We start from the raw sequence: 15521 nt of genomic DNA, 5'->3' as shown, positions 1-15521 counted from the left end.
ATCAACAACATCTGATACGTTAAACTTTACTTAGGTATAGTTTCTAAATAGAATTTAGTAAGCAAATTCTTACATCGTTTGAAACAACATTGTGGTGCTTTCCTTTATTTTGAGTATCCTACAGATGATTTTTAATATATTGCTAATAAATTTATTAGTAATTTCTATGACACAAAGAAATATAATCCCCTAGATGTTGTAACTGGCTATAAATTTTTTACAAGTTATATTTTATTCCATTCATATTTGAACAAGCCATAAATAAATCAAAGTACAGTATATTAGAAATGTTTAAGAAATATGTCAATTTTTCTAGAGAAATGGTTAATTCTTCCAATAGACAATGTAGACTGAAATGCAAGCAGAAACATGATATAGGAACTAAATGTGACACAATGTAAAGATCACTGACTTTAGAACTCAGTAAAATCTTCTTCACAGGAGCTCAACATGCACCAAACTAAATTCCTTTTTTTACTATAGAAACAAACTTCCACTAAAAGAAACGTTAATCAATAACAAATATTTCTTAAATATCTACTAGGTATTAGTTGTTTTATATTTTTTCACTCTTAAAATGGCCTCCAGAAATAAATACTATGATTATCACAATTGACTGAAAAGGAATATATCAGCTATCACAATTAGCTTGCTTGTTCCATGTCCTTAAGAAAGAAAGTTATCAAATTTAGGTCCAATTCTCTCTAACTCCAGATACTGGCTCTTGATTGTTGTGATGTCACTACAATCATCAAAAACTCTAGAAAGATTTTAGAGCTATAAGGAAGCATGGAAGCATTTGTCACTATTGTATTTGTTTCCGCCCATTGAATTTCAGCTCTGGGTTTATTCTAGGTTCCTCTTAAAATGGAAAATATTATGCCTAGTTTTTAATCATAATATTTTAACAAACATTACAGACATTATGAATAAATGACAAAAATAAACTTTCTTTGGAAACTAAAATATTTTTCATACATATGTGGTCAGATAATTCCTGAGAAATGTTTACTTGAGTATAAGACAGCCATTTACACTGAGTGTGTAAGTGTGTGAAAATTGATCAAATTCCCTCCTCCCCACCCCCACCCCCACCTGCCACCCCTGCCGCCAGTGGTGGTGCTTGAACTTTGGGCCTAGCATTGTCCCTAAACTCCTTTTGCTCAAGGCTAGCACTCCATCACTTGAGCCACAGAACCACTTCCAGCTTTTTCTGCTATTAATTGAAGATAAAAAGTCTCGTGGACTTTCCTGACCTAGCTGGCTTTGAACCGTGATCCTAAAATCTCAGCTTCCTGAGTAGCTACTAGGATTTATAGGCATAAGCCACCTGTCTAGTTGATCAAACTTTAAATACAAGTCTAAACATTTTCATAATTAGGCATTTCTACCAAATTACTAAAGTGTAGCTTATTTGGATTACACTGTTTTCCCCTTAATATTAAAAATGTTACTAATAAACTTTCCAACCCATAGCATCTGTCCCAGATACATCTGAACAGCTGGAGAATTCACTAGTTCTTGGCCTTTCGCCACTATTCATGCTAAAGTGTCATACCTACGAATGAGCTGCAAGATCCACGATATAATGAGTCTCTGATATTCAAAACATCCATTTTTCTAGTCAGTTCCTGTCAATCAGGAAATTATTTCAGAGTAGGTGAGGCACCTTGTGAATTTCATTTACATGCTTTCATACTCCTGCATATCTCTTAATAAGTTCTGTTGTGTTTAATTGTGGGGTACAAGTGGCTTTGAAGGAGTTAATGGAACTTCGGAAACAAGTTATTTCATCCAAGTGAGATATTCCCTGACAATATGGATTACAACCATAACAAAATATTCTGCAAGAGAAATTCATTCAGTCAACTGTAATTGGTTTGTTTATTAGTTTATAAATCTTGAAGTATTTATAGCATAATTAATAGTAAGATCCATTATTAATAATACAGCTTATAATACTTTGCAATAAAATGATAAATCACTGTGACAAGTCCCCATTTTCTCCCAAGTAGTTATATTTCTCAACAAAAAAGAAAGAAAGAAAGAAAAAACAGAAAGTTCTCTTTCTCCAACATCCAACATAAATATTTAACCACTGCTTTTAAGCAGTTTTCTGTTTGTTTGTTTGTTTTGGTGACAGACATCTCATCTTCCTCTTTTTATGTAGGTCCCATACTCGGAGTTGGGTGGCAAAACTCTGGTGATGGCTGTGTATGATTTTGATCGCTTCTCCAAACATGACATAATTGGAGAATTCAAAGTCCCCATGAACACCGTGGATTTTGGTCATGTAACTGAAGAATGGCGTGATCTGCAAAGTGCTGAGAAGGAAGAGGTAAGACAATCATTAACATTACTGACAAACTGTACTCACCAGTTTTTGCTCATTTAATAATCCATTGAGGAATACTCTTTACTGCATGTGATGTTGCCCATGGGATTTGAAAGCTGGCAAAATAAGGTGATAGAAATTATATAACATCATGACAAAACACTCTAGTCTTCTAGGTGTTATGAAAGAGAGAGTTTTAATTCCATAAAATGACTTCTCTGGATACACACACACACACACACCTTCTTTAAAAGGACCGTAAATAGCATCTCATTTCTTTGTGTTTTCCACAACCATTTTAGTTTTGTTTTCTTCATGGGTTCAACAGCTATTATAATGAAATAAAGTGGCATTTTTTTTCCAAGATTATTCTGTATATCACAGGCAATGCTCTGCTTCTGTGAGCATGATGGTTAAAGCTCAGCTACAACTCAGAAAGGCTGGTAGTAAATACATTGTCTACATCCCTTCCCTTTTTATAATCTCTTCACACTATGTTTTCCTGGTTTTAATAGTTTAGCCCAGCATTTTGTGTGATTTAAAAAGGACAGTTCAATATTCTTGGTGTGTTTTTACTAGGTAGTAATGACTTCCTTTTGATGAAGCTCTGCTCTCCCGACACTGGCATTTGTCTTGGTGAACAACAGCTCAACAGGCCAAAACACAAAAGCTAACCCTTTCTCTCTCCAAATTCCTAAAGCAACTCCTTTCCTAGCCATTGTTTTAGATACTGACATATGACTATGATTGTCAAAGGGATTGCAAATAGCCTGTCACTTAGAATCCATATATCTCTAAACTTTAGTAAATTGTGATCATCTCAGAACTACACAGCTCAGAGTGGCTGAGCCACCATAGAAATTCAACCAAGGCTATGCCTGTGCCTTCTGCCCAGCTCTCTAGTTATCAGCTTCATACCTGAAACACAATGAAAGGTTTTACAAGATTGCTGATTGATATCCTGAAAATGGGTTCTGTTTTTCTCTCTGATATCATTATTTGAAGGTGTAAAACCTTTTGAGTTAAGCTCTACTTTCCTAAAACTAACTATAGATTCTTTCTATATCTTATACAAATAGGATAATAAAAATGGGCTTTTTCTGTAGCATTAGAACCTAAGGCTTTGCATTTGCTAGGGAAGTACACTACAACTTGAAGCACATCTCCAGCCCTTTTTGCTTTAGTTACTTTTCATTTTTGCTGAAAACCAGCGTTGGACCTTGATTTACTTACTCATACCTCCCAAGTATCCGGGGATTACACACATGAGTACTCTGCATGACATTAACTGAGATGGAGTCTTAACGTTTTTGGTCTATGACCATTTCTTTTCTCCCTAAAATTTTTGTTTCCAAAAATATTCAATATAAAAATATTTGTTGCATATTACTTCAGTCCTAGAAATGTGCTTTTTTATTTTTTGAAGTAGTTTTTTTTTCCATGTAGCTTCACAGGGTCTTGTGGTTCCACTTGACTTTCATGACCTTGCTCATGGCTAACTGAACTTGTTTCTGGACAAAGATATGCCTGAGTTTCTCTCTTAACTGATCTGTTTTTTTTTAGTACTAAGACCATCAACAGGCTACTTTGTGACTCAAGTCAAATTCAATTTTTAATCTTGCAAATGATCTAAAATTATTCACTCCTTCACCTATAGGTTATATAGAACAGAATGTAAAATATCCATCATGAAATCTGGTATGTAGCAACTAGTCAATAGTTAAGAGAGCTCCTATCCTTTTCTCTGTGGTTGTGGTTGTTGTTGTCTTATAACTACTCATGTTCTTTTCTCATTATTATCTCCAATGGCTGTATGAGAGAGTTTTCAATTTGACTTATCTATGGATGTGCACCATGTTTGTTGATCAGGCACCCTTTCCATCATTCTTGCTTTAGTGTGTTTCCTTTCTGTGTTTTCATTCTTCTGTTTTCTCTTTATTCTTTTTTCACCACCCTTATTAAAAATTTAATAGTAAATAATATGTCTCCCATTATGTTTGTTTTAAACTCTAGAGACTGTTCTTTGATGTCTACTCAGGAATAATAAATTTTGGTTTCAGTGAGTGGCTGATTCCTTTTATTATGACATAGGAAATTTCATAAAATAGATGACTAGCTTGCCAAGTATCTCTGGCTTACTAGACCTCGGTGGAAACTCTCATAATAAAGGAAGTAAGTTCCAATTATATCTCATATCTGAAGAATGGCTTATTCTCAGTGATATGTGCTCTCTTTTCATGTTACTGTCCATTAACTGAATATGATTATAGTCGTTTGAATAAATTGAAGTTAGATTGCTTTTAGTTCTTATAATTTTAAAGAAATTGTTTTTCCATTTTACGTGTACAATTTTGTTTGTGATTTTAGATTTACTTTCATCTAACAGTGCTAAAGTTATTTTTAACATTTAAGAGATAAGTTGAAAGATATGTAGGAAATGTGGAGAGAAATAAAAGAACAGCTTTAGAATCTACAAATAGAGCCTTTCACCATAGTTAGCTGTTAGAGATGAACTTAAGCAAGTTAAGTTAGCACCTGCAATTTTGATGAAATAGGATAACTGGAAGGTTGGTTTTGTTCATTGGGTTTCTTTGGGGTTGTTTTTTGGTTTAGAGGTGTCTTTTTTTGCTGGAAAGTTGGCAACTATTAAAATTCTAAGATGGTATAGATTTAAAAATATGCAGGTTGTTGACATAGCTAGTTTATATGTGAGTAATTTAGAGAGGAGTGGGAAAAAGCGATTAACAGTACAAAAGCTGGTTTGGATTTTATATGCACATATTTCAAAAAGGAGAGTTGTAGAAGAGATAAACAGCACCAGGACAAACCACAAACATGGGGGTCCAACTGTTAAGAGTCTAGTGCTGTGAACTTTCCATTTGTCTGGATACTGTTCCTCAGATTAACTCAGTCTAAATCATTTTACTGTTTCAGTCCTCTTGCCATTTTTTTTGTCTCCTTGTTTGATGTTACACAATTGACTGTTCCTTTTGTCACCTCCCCACCTTCTAACAGATGACAGGTGGAATCTGACCTTGAGGTGCCTCTTTCTTTTGCTGCTTCAAAACAGAAATGTCTATCCTCTGCATTTTCAAGAGGTGGTTACATATGAAGCTGTTAGTTTTATCTAATTTTCCTCTTAGTATATGACCTCAAAACCATCCTCTGTAATCAGTTTTACTGTTCTTACATTTACCGAAAGGCTTCCATTATCAAAGGCCTTAGCTGGGCATGATGACTTTTTGAGATTTTCTTTTTATTTAATCATTCAAATAAGCGTGTACATCATGTCTGAAGCCAGCTGACATACTTTGGAATCATTCATTCAACCATTTAATATGTTTCCATAATTAAGCATTAAATCAGGAGCTATGACACTATTTTTCTCTTCTTAAGAATTTATGGCCATTTTAGAAAATATAGGTCCTTCATCTGCATCACATGAAGTAGTCTTGTACCACATCATCAAAAGATTTCACCATTTTACATTTTGTTCTTTTTTCATTCTCCCATCCTTGTGCTTTTCAGCATTGTTATCTCTAAAAATCAAAAATGTGAGAAATAAGTACTACCCCAAAACAACTGGGTCTTTTTTTTTTTTGTAAAAGGGGAGATTCTGCTCCATTGACTACAAGCACCTGTGTCTTGACCAATACTGGTTTGTCTCCATTTGAGAATAAGTCTATCACATCTGCTTTGTGTGGAATTCATTAAAGAATGATTTTTAAATGAGATTCTGTAATCTAGTGCAAATAGAAAAAAAAAGAAAGAAATTGATTGCTGAATTAAAACAAGTTGGGACATAATTTAATTAGTATCCAAGCAGAAAGGAAGAGAAACTACTTTGGTGTCTTAATGGAAAATCAATTTTGCAAGAAAATTTCACATTTTTAAGCTTAATTAGAAAAACATTTACTTCACAGAAAAGCATTCGGAGAACACATATCCGATCAAATGACACAGGTTTTTTTGGCTTCCAGTGGTCAATTACTGGATATTTCTTTGGAGTGGGTCAAATTTATTATTCCCTCTGGAACTTTTATGGCCAAGGAGTCTGAGAGAACTTACACTGTTCCAATGTATGGTGTGTGTGTGTGTGTGTGTGTGTGTGTGTGTGTGTGTGTGTGTGTGTATGTGTGTGTGTGTGTGTGTGTGTGTCTGTTCTGGGGTTTAGAATCAGGGCCTGGGCGCTGTCCCTGAGCAATTGTGATCAAGGCTAGACCTTTACCACTTTAGCCACAGCTCCACTTCCAGCTTTTTTGGTAGCTAATTGGAGATGAGGGACTCATGGATTTCCCTGTCCAAGCTGGCTTTGAACTGTGATCATCAGATCTCAGCCTCTTGAGTAGCAGGGATTACAAGTGTGAGTCACCTATGCCTAGCTCTAAGTATGGTTTACAGTTAGATGGCAGTATGTGCCTTGGGAAATCTTGCCCCCAAACAATGCTCTATTTGTAAATACCCATAGGAGGTCAATTGTTGCAACTTCGCACATGATGCCATTAAAACTGTCTTTGTCACTCACCATCTGTCACATTCAATATAACAAAGACATTCACTTACAACTATAGTACTTTGAGAAGAGATCCTCATTTTCTTTGTTTCCATCTAGACAGCAGACATATCTACTGTTCCCACACTACACCAGAGAAAGTAATTTGTCTATATTTACACAATCAGTGCTATTAGTAAAATTCAGACAGCATTCCAAAGCCCACTCACTCTCACCATTCCTTTATACCATCTCTCATGCTTTCAGCTTCAAAGTATAGCTAGAAGCTTCATTTCAATGCAATATCCTTATCATTGGGTTTTTCTCAGCTTTGGCTTGAGTTTGGGGAACCTGACATTTGGTCAGCTCCAAACTAGTTAGGGTCCTTTAAAATAGTATTATAATGCCTTACAATTATATACCAGGCAGCAAAATCACAACAAATAGCTATTTGCTCACAAAGGTATTAATTCATAAATATGCAGCATGGATTCCTATGCAAGATACAAAGCCTTAGAAGTGAAAGATAATCATTAACATGAATATGTTACCATTCATGCATGAATACTAGAGACTTTATTGAGGGTAAGAGGGGATTTCCTTTTCATTTAAAAAAATGAATTAAATAGAACATGAATTCTCTTCCATTCACTCAAAATATTTGTTGAAAATCTGTGAAATTAGCATGTAAAACAACATAGTAGATAACACATGAAAGATTAATACACCTGGAAAATGATCAATAATGGTGGTAAATTTTCCTTATGCAACATAATAACTAATGAAGCTACACAAAATTCAGGCATTGTGGCACTCAATTGTAATCCCAGGATTTGGGAGGTGGCGATAGAAGGGCCATAAGTTTGAGACCAGCCTGGGCAACTTATCAGGACTCTGTCTCAAAGAAGAGAAAAAAAAGCTTCACAACAAAGTAGTAAGAACTAGACATAAAAACTATGTTTGTACAATTAAAGTGATAGATAGGGAAGAATCATGGAAAATTTGGGTACAAACGAGCTAATCCTTAATTATGAGTAGAATTTGAATAAACACTAAGAATGTTTCCAGAAGTCAAAGGGAAAAGATTATCCTGAGCAACTGACATTACCAACAACAGGCCCAAGTGAAAGCCTGAATGGATATGTTGAGGAATTGATGGAATAAATGAATGTAATGGCAATTTTCCCTTAACTAACACACTGATAAACCTTGACTCTGTACACTAAGGCTTTAGAACCTGTTTTTTTTTCCCTCCAAATGCTAGAGTTTAAACATAAAAGCCAGGCTCTCTTCTAAGCCAAACACTTGAAAGTGCTTTTCACACATCATTCTGGAGTATCCCACACTTGAATATCTCTGAGAAATCCTATGAGGTTTCTCTTCAAATGCCCATTTTCCATATTAACCTAGTGCTGCCCAGAAAATAACCAACAGGGCAAAGATTTAGACCCAGGTCTATCTGACTCCAAACTTATTCTTCATTGAATGCTCAAGAAGTAAGAGGAAATTACTTATTTTTTTTAAACCTTCTGAATCCCAGAACATAACACTGTGCCTGGAATGTACAACAAATGTTTTCAAATAAATTTTCTGGGTAAATTAAAATGAAATAAAAATTTCCTTTTGCAAACATGTATCATTAAGTCCTATCCACCTTGAAGGATATTCAACTATTCAAGTGCACTGCTTACAATTTACCCCATAATACTTTTAATGCCAGCCCCAATTTCTGAACATCATTTTTTGGTGTACAACCTTCCCTTTTGTCTGTCCTACTCCACAATGGGACATCTTTGTCCTTGTAGAGTAAATTCTACTGAAATTGCCATCTAAGGTGGTAAGAAGATGATGAGTTGAGGATTGAACTGAGTAAAAAATTTAATTCCTGTGGGAAAGAGAGGAAATAGGTGCTCTTTTGATGCTTGTTTGCTTTGACCAAAATGTTCTGAACATTTTCATTGTTCCATCGTCTCTCAATTAGGTTACTATGGGGAAAGATTTTCATTGAATTTTCTGAATTTTTCATAAATTCTGATACATGAAGTGCCAAGGAAATTATTTTTTAATAGAAACAAGTGTAGGTGTTTTTTTCTTATTATTTTTTATGCAAAGAGAGAGCTTTCAGTTTAATTTCAAGCAAAGCAGAACAAAGTGATTTAGAAGCATAGATTGCATATATGTAGGATAACAAAGCAGAAAGTGAGGAGTGGGAGTTGAGAAGGGAACAAACAGAAAATGAAAGAGGACAAGTGGTAGAGACAGCATGATCTTGTCTATGTCTGATTTTCCAGAGAGGATTTTTGAGTGGGAAGCAATGGGAGGAATGTCTTGTTCTGTCTTCCCCACATTTGAGCTTTTTTGAAATGTAATATTCTCTGATGAACACATCATATGTTTTGGAACACTTTCTTTTATTATCTTTTTTGTGAATCTTCAAATGAAATACTTTTATCTTTTGCATTAGAGCAGGCCAAATGTTTGTATTGTGAAATCTTTCTTTTAATTTAGTTATTGTCAAAGTGATGTACAGAGGGGTTACAGTGCCATACATAATGCAGTGCATACATTTCTTTCTTTTTTCTTTATTGTCAAAGTGTGATACAGAGGGGCTACAGATTCATATGAAAGGCAGTGAGTACATTTCTCGTTCTGCTTGTTACCTCCTCCCTTATTGCCCCCTTCCCTCCTCCCCATTCACCTCTCCCCCCCAAGAGTTGTGCAGTTGGTGTACACCAAATGGTTTCTAAGTGTTGCTTTTTGAATAGTTTGTCTTTTTGTTCTTTGTCTCTCTCTTTTTTTAATAATTATTTATTTATTGTTAAAGTGATGTACAGAGGGGTTACAGTTTCATACATAAGGCCATGGGCACATTTCTTGTACTATTTGTTACCTCCTCCCTCATTCCCCCCCTCTCCCTTCCCCCTTGCCTTCTCCCTCCATGAGTTGTTCAGTTTGTTTACACCAAATACTTTTGCAAGTAAGTATTGCTTTAGGAGTCACTTGTCTTTTTATCCTTTGTCTCTCAAGTTTGATATTCCCTTTCACTTCCCTATTTCTAATACCAGTATATACAGTATCCAGGGTACTCAGATGAGATAGAGTGATAGCACAGGGTCAACCACAGGAAGGGGATACAAGAGGATCATCAACAATAAAAGCTACGGTTTCACATGGCATGTTGAAAGTAGTTACAACTGTGATGTAACAATCGTTTCCATAACATGGAGTTCATTTCGTTTAGCATCATCTTATGTGTTCATAAGGGTATAGCTATTGGGCTCTTGTGATCCTCCGCTGTAACTAGCCTAAACCTGGGCTAATTATTCCCTATGAGGGAAACCATAGAGCCCACGTTTCTTTGGGTCTGGATCACTTCACTTAGTGAAATCTTTAATCCATTATAGTCTATTACTTCACAATTACAGAATATATCAGTGATGGAGTGAAAGCATTCTACTACAGAATAAAGGAGGAGAAAAAGGAGGAGAAGGCCCTGATGACAAATGAGAGCTTTAATAACTAAAGTAGGAGAAAGAAGAATACACACACACACACACACACACACACACACACACACACACACACTTGCACAAACTTATTTGCTTTAAATGTGACTAAAACTTTTCAGTTATGAACAAGAAATACTGTGAATAAGTTTGAAATGCTGCAAGCCAATAATTTTGTGAATTTTTTGTTTATTCAACACATATTTATTAAGCGGTTTTTGTATGGCAGGAATTTTACTAATTTCTGGGAAACTAATTGTGAATAAAGTAGATCCAATTAAGCCTTTTCCATTGCAAATTAATGCCAAGACAGAATTGCAAGAGATTGGTCCAGGACTCAACCTATTTAGATCCAACATGGACTCTACAGATGACTGGGAAACTCTTGTACTTGGTGCTTAAATTCTTTCATAAAATGAGCTTATATCAAATCTCCATAAGCTGTGTTATTCTCTAAATAAGATAGTCATGTAAAGCTATTAGAATGACATTTGGCATAATTTCACATAGTACATTGAAAATAACAGCAACAATGATAAATCACTTATTTCCATAACTTGGAGTTCATTTCGCCTACCATCATCTTATGTGATCAATTGTGTTCATCTGCTAGGACTATCCTAGACATTTGCTATTATTCCCTGTGGTTTTGCCCCTGATGTCTCACTGTAACTGATTTTTGTACCCTGGGTATTGTATACATGTTTATCAGAACTGGGGAAGGGAAGGGGAACATCAAAATGGAGAGACAAAGCGTAAAGGGCAAACCAATGTAACAGCAATACTTACAGGACAATATGCTGTAAACCAACTTACAACTGGGGGGGCATGAAATTTTGGAGGGGAGAAGGTGGGAGAAAAATGAGGGAAGAGGTAACAAGTTTGATAAGAAATGTACTCACTGTCTTATATATGACACTGTTACCCCTCTGTGCATCACTTTGACAATAATTTTTTAAGAACAATATTTGGCACAGGATATACTCCCCATGCACATTTCTGTTGTTGCAAACACTAATCCTAATCAGAACATTTTTCTGACCACCAGCTTGTATCCTTCCTTCTTTGATAAGACTGAGATAAAGTGAAGGGTTCAGAAGCAATATCATCCATTATCATCAAAGGAAATGAGTGGGCCCAGATCTCCTGTGTAAGAGTCTCTGGAGTGTGAGATGTTTTTACAAGCACAGTATACAGTTTAGTAGGTGTTAGTGGAAGGTAGCACTAACACATCGAGGCTCCATTTGCTCTGAGCCAAATAAGCTCCTAAGTTTTATAAACTCAAGATTTTTGGTTCAACTGAATTCTTTTTTTTTTTTTAGAAAATAGACAAACCAAGTATAGTGGAGAACACTTGTAATCATACTCCTTGAGAGGCTGAGGTGGCAGGAGATCATGTTCAAAGCTATCCTGGGCTATACGTGAGACTGTCTGAGAGAGAGACAGAGACAGAAACAGAGACACAGAGAGAATAACAAATGTAGACAAGGATGTGCAGAAATTAGAACTTTTAGTGATTGCTAGATGAAATGTAAAATTATTCAGCTGCCTTGAAAATTTGTATTTTATTTCTTGACAATGTTAAGTAAATTCACTACATGATCTAGGAATCTCACCCCACAGAGAAAGCCTTTGTTTTGATTTTTTCACATCATGGATCGGTTTCCCTGTTCTGGAACTGCATATAAAGGGAATCATACTATTTTGCATCTAGGTTTTACTTGGTATGATGCCTTTAAATCTTTCATGCAGTTACATACAGTAGTATTTCACTCTATTTTATTGCTGAGTAGTCTTCTATTGTATGCATGTGTCAAAACTTGTCTCACGGTTTCCCTATTGAAATTATTTCTAGTTTAAGATTATTATGATTTAAAAAATTGTTTTAAGCAGGGCGCCAGTGGCTTATGCCTGTAATTCTAGCTACTCTAGAGGCTGAGATCTGAGAAAGGTTTGAAGCCAGCCCAGGCAGGAAAATATGTGACATTCTTATCTCTAACTAACCAGAAAAAGAGAAAATGTACGTGGATCTGTAATTCAAGTAGTAGAGCACTAGTCTTGAGAAAAAAAATAAACAACCTCAAGGATAACACCCAGGCCATGAGTTCAAGCCTCTGGAAGGCAAAAATTAAAATATTACATATACTTAGAATTGATAGTTTAGAAGTAGCTGTGTATAAACTGAAATGACTACAGTACCTTCTAATAAATAGTCTATATAGGAATGCATTGTGATATTTACTTTATGAAGTTCAATTACATTTTCTTCTCTTTCTCACTGGCCTGCCTAAGGGAAGACAGCCTCACTCTGATCCTTGATCATGGCCCTAACTTAATCATGGCACCTTACTGTTATATGCCCTTGCTCTCTACATCAGAAATACAACCACCTAAGGTTATAACATTAAAAAGATGATTTGTTTACCTATTTTGATGGCTCTAGAGGTGAGGAAGAAGCTTTTGCATGGCACAGTGAGGTAGCCATTGGGATCAGTGTAGAGTAGATCCAAATAAGCACAGAACTCCAAGTCCAAACCTGATAAGCATCCTGAGCTTCATTTCTTTGTAGGAAATGACAAACAAAAAAAAGATTATGTATTTAAAAATTATTCTTAAGTCTAATGTCAAATCAATTCCTAAGTGTGTGGGGTAGGGAGAAGAACAAATATATGAAGTAATATTTACTTTATTTTTCTGGGGGGAAAAGTTGATTATTTTGCCATTTAAAAATGTTGGGAGCATATTTGCTCTCCCTTTAGGACCAATGACAGTTGCAGTGTCTTAACACCACACCTGCCCACCATTCCCAGATTACCTGCTAATTACCTGGACAAGTCCTGAGCTTTTTGGTAGAGCTAATGTCGGAAATTTCATACAAAAGAGATCTGCCACTCTGGCACTCTTGGCTTGCCAGCCTTATCAAATCTCTGCTCTATTCTTACTTTTGTTCACAACACTATTAATAATGTACACTATTTTTCTTCCAAGATGGATTGAAAAAAGACAGTGAAGCAGGTAATATGGCCAGGTGCTCACTAACGCTTCTAGCTACTGGGCTTCAGGGGCTGTAAAACTCTGGCTTAGAAAACACAGCAGAGCATTAGGCCTTTTCCCACTTAAACTGCATGCCATGTGGGCATAGGGCAGTTAGCTGACTGCTCTTTAAGGTGTGATTTCTATATGAATAAATCAATATTCTGACAAGGCGCTTCCTGGAATTTTCACTTTCTGCTAGTGTTTAAGGAGAAGAGACAAATGGTGTCTCTCAGGACCCAGCAGAGTGTCAGAAATAGTCTCTTCCTAATTGTATCTCCGTGTCAAAAAATAAAAATAGAGTGAGATTAGACCACTAAAATAAGTGAAGAGCTAGAGGCTTATGTTTTTATTTTTTCAGAGTTTTGGATAGTGTTGTTCACAAAATGGAGAGTGCAGAAAAAGCCATTGAAATGCTGAATGAAAATCAAGCACACAAATCCTTGTGTGAAATCAGCAGCAGGGTTTAACTTACAATCTGAGGAGAAGAGAGATGTATTCTTCTCTTCAAGGTCAGCATATTCAAGTGTCTTCTGGATGCTTTGTTTATATAGAGGCCGTCTGAAATAACAGTAGGATTACCTAATTTTGTCTAAATTTTGTTTTAGATCTGTTTTATAACAAAGTGGCTCATTTTGTTTCTTTTTGGTTAACAGTATTTTCAAAGCTCTGTCACCTGAAAAAAAAAAGTACAGTGCAAATGTATCTCAAAGCATATTTTAGACCCTTAGGTGCTGAGCATCTGTTTGAGACTGGTACTATGCTGTCCTTAGCAGTTCTGCTCCTCATAGCACCACTGAGAGGTAGGCAACATGATTATGTCCAACTCACAAAAAAATCGGAAAAACAAAGAAGTTGGATTTCATGCAGCCATGTTGCCCACAGCATGAGGCTGAGATTCAGACTTTGGTCTGAGTAACATGAAAGCACATAAAGGCCTTTATGCATCATGTTCACTTCCCTCTATCTGAGAAGGCAGCTACAGTGGCTAGTGCTAGTGATGTCTTAGCCTTTCAACAAGCACATTGGACACACCCTAGTTTCCCTTACTCCCATTCTCCCAGCCCCAAGGTCACCACCACACACCAGGCAAAGGGAAATAGCCCTTTACAACACCCTGCCTCTGTACCTACTCGCCCCCTATTACTATTTCTCTTAGCCAGGCCCAGGCGTTCTGAATGACCCCACAGTAAAGAACTATGTGAAAGATCCCATTCTTCCTCATCTCTGAGTTTATTCCATTCTATTCTATGATGAGTTCCTGGAAGGAAAAGGAATTGCTTCTATCCATCATTTCCATCACACTTCCTTATACCCAGTATAATGATAAAAAGTATAAGACATCTGACTTTGCAATCATTCCTGTAACATCAAAGGTCAATGAACCAAAGCCCCATTCTCCAGATAGAGTTTACTGAGTATACTTGAACATAGGAGTCATTTTTTTGAGTAGCAAAATACTTTCATGAAGAGTTCTCTAAGCTGGTGTTTCATGATGCAATATAAGAAGCCCCTTGGTAACACCAGCTAGCAGAGACAAGCTCTGCAGAATTGCCTAACTTTGGTCATTATGAAAAGAATTTCTAAAGAGCAATCAAGTTGCCAAAAATCAATAGTTTCTCTATAAGTATTACAATTTAATATGTGGAATTGGCCATGCTCTTAGGTTTCTACTTTTGACAGAAGGGGGGCGGGAAAGAGGGAGAGAAAAGACATGTTCTTCATCTTATGGATGCTCCAGTTTACCTTGTCTTCAACCTCCAAATTTTAATATTTGGGAAAATAATTGTAGCATTCCTACCTGTAGTTTTTTAATAACCTTTACAGGAATTATTTTGACCAATTTCAAATACAATTTAGCTATATTTTAAATACTTCCTACAGGACATGTGAGCTTTAGCATAACTAACCTTCATTAATAAGGAGTGTTGGTTGGCAGGTTTAGTTATGATTTTGGAAGGCCTTGTCTGTTGCTGCTAGATGTGCTGCCTACATCAGCAATATCTTGTCAGATGATCTCTAGTGACTTCCTTTTCCCTACTACCACAAGTCCCCAAGCCCATCCATCCTTCCTTATAAGTACCTGTGTTTCCTCTTCAAAAATTCCTAATTTTAGCTAGGCTCCAGTGGCTCACGGCTGTAATTCTAGCTACTC

General features: G+C 36.1%; 1 protein-coding gene across 2 annotated transcripts in view; it reads left to right on the top strand.

The window, feature by feature from the left end:
* Syt1 (synaptotagmin 1) overlaps window positions 1-15521 on the top strand; it is a 182475-nt gene that overhangs the window by 56483 nt on the left and 110471 nt on the right. For both annotated transcript variants that reach the window (XM_048359105.1, XM_048359114.1), the window contains exon 5: window positions 2171-2338. In XM_048359105.1, the coding sequence (XP_048215062.1) occupies window positions 2171-2338 (168 nt within the window). The remainder of the gene's footprint in view (window positions 1-2170; window positions 2339-15521) is intronic.

Source organism: Perognathus longimembris, chromosome 1, assembly GCF_023159225.1.
Source record: "Perognathus longimembris pacificus isolate PPM17 chromosome 1, ASM2315922v1, whole genome shotgun sequence".
Taxonomy (NCBI): Eukaryota; Metazoa; Chordata; class Mammalia; order Rodentia; family Heteromyidae; genus Perognathus; species Perognathus longimembris.
Note: the sequence above shows the minus strand (reverse complement) of the source record. Positions and strands in the feature narration are given on the sequence as shown.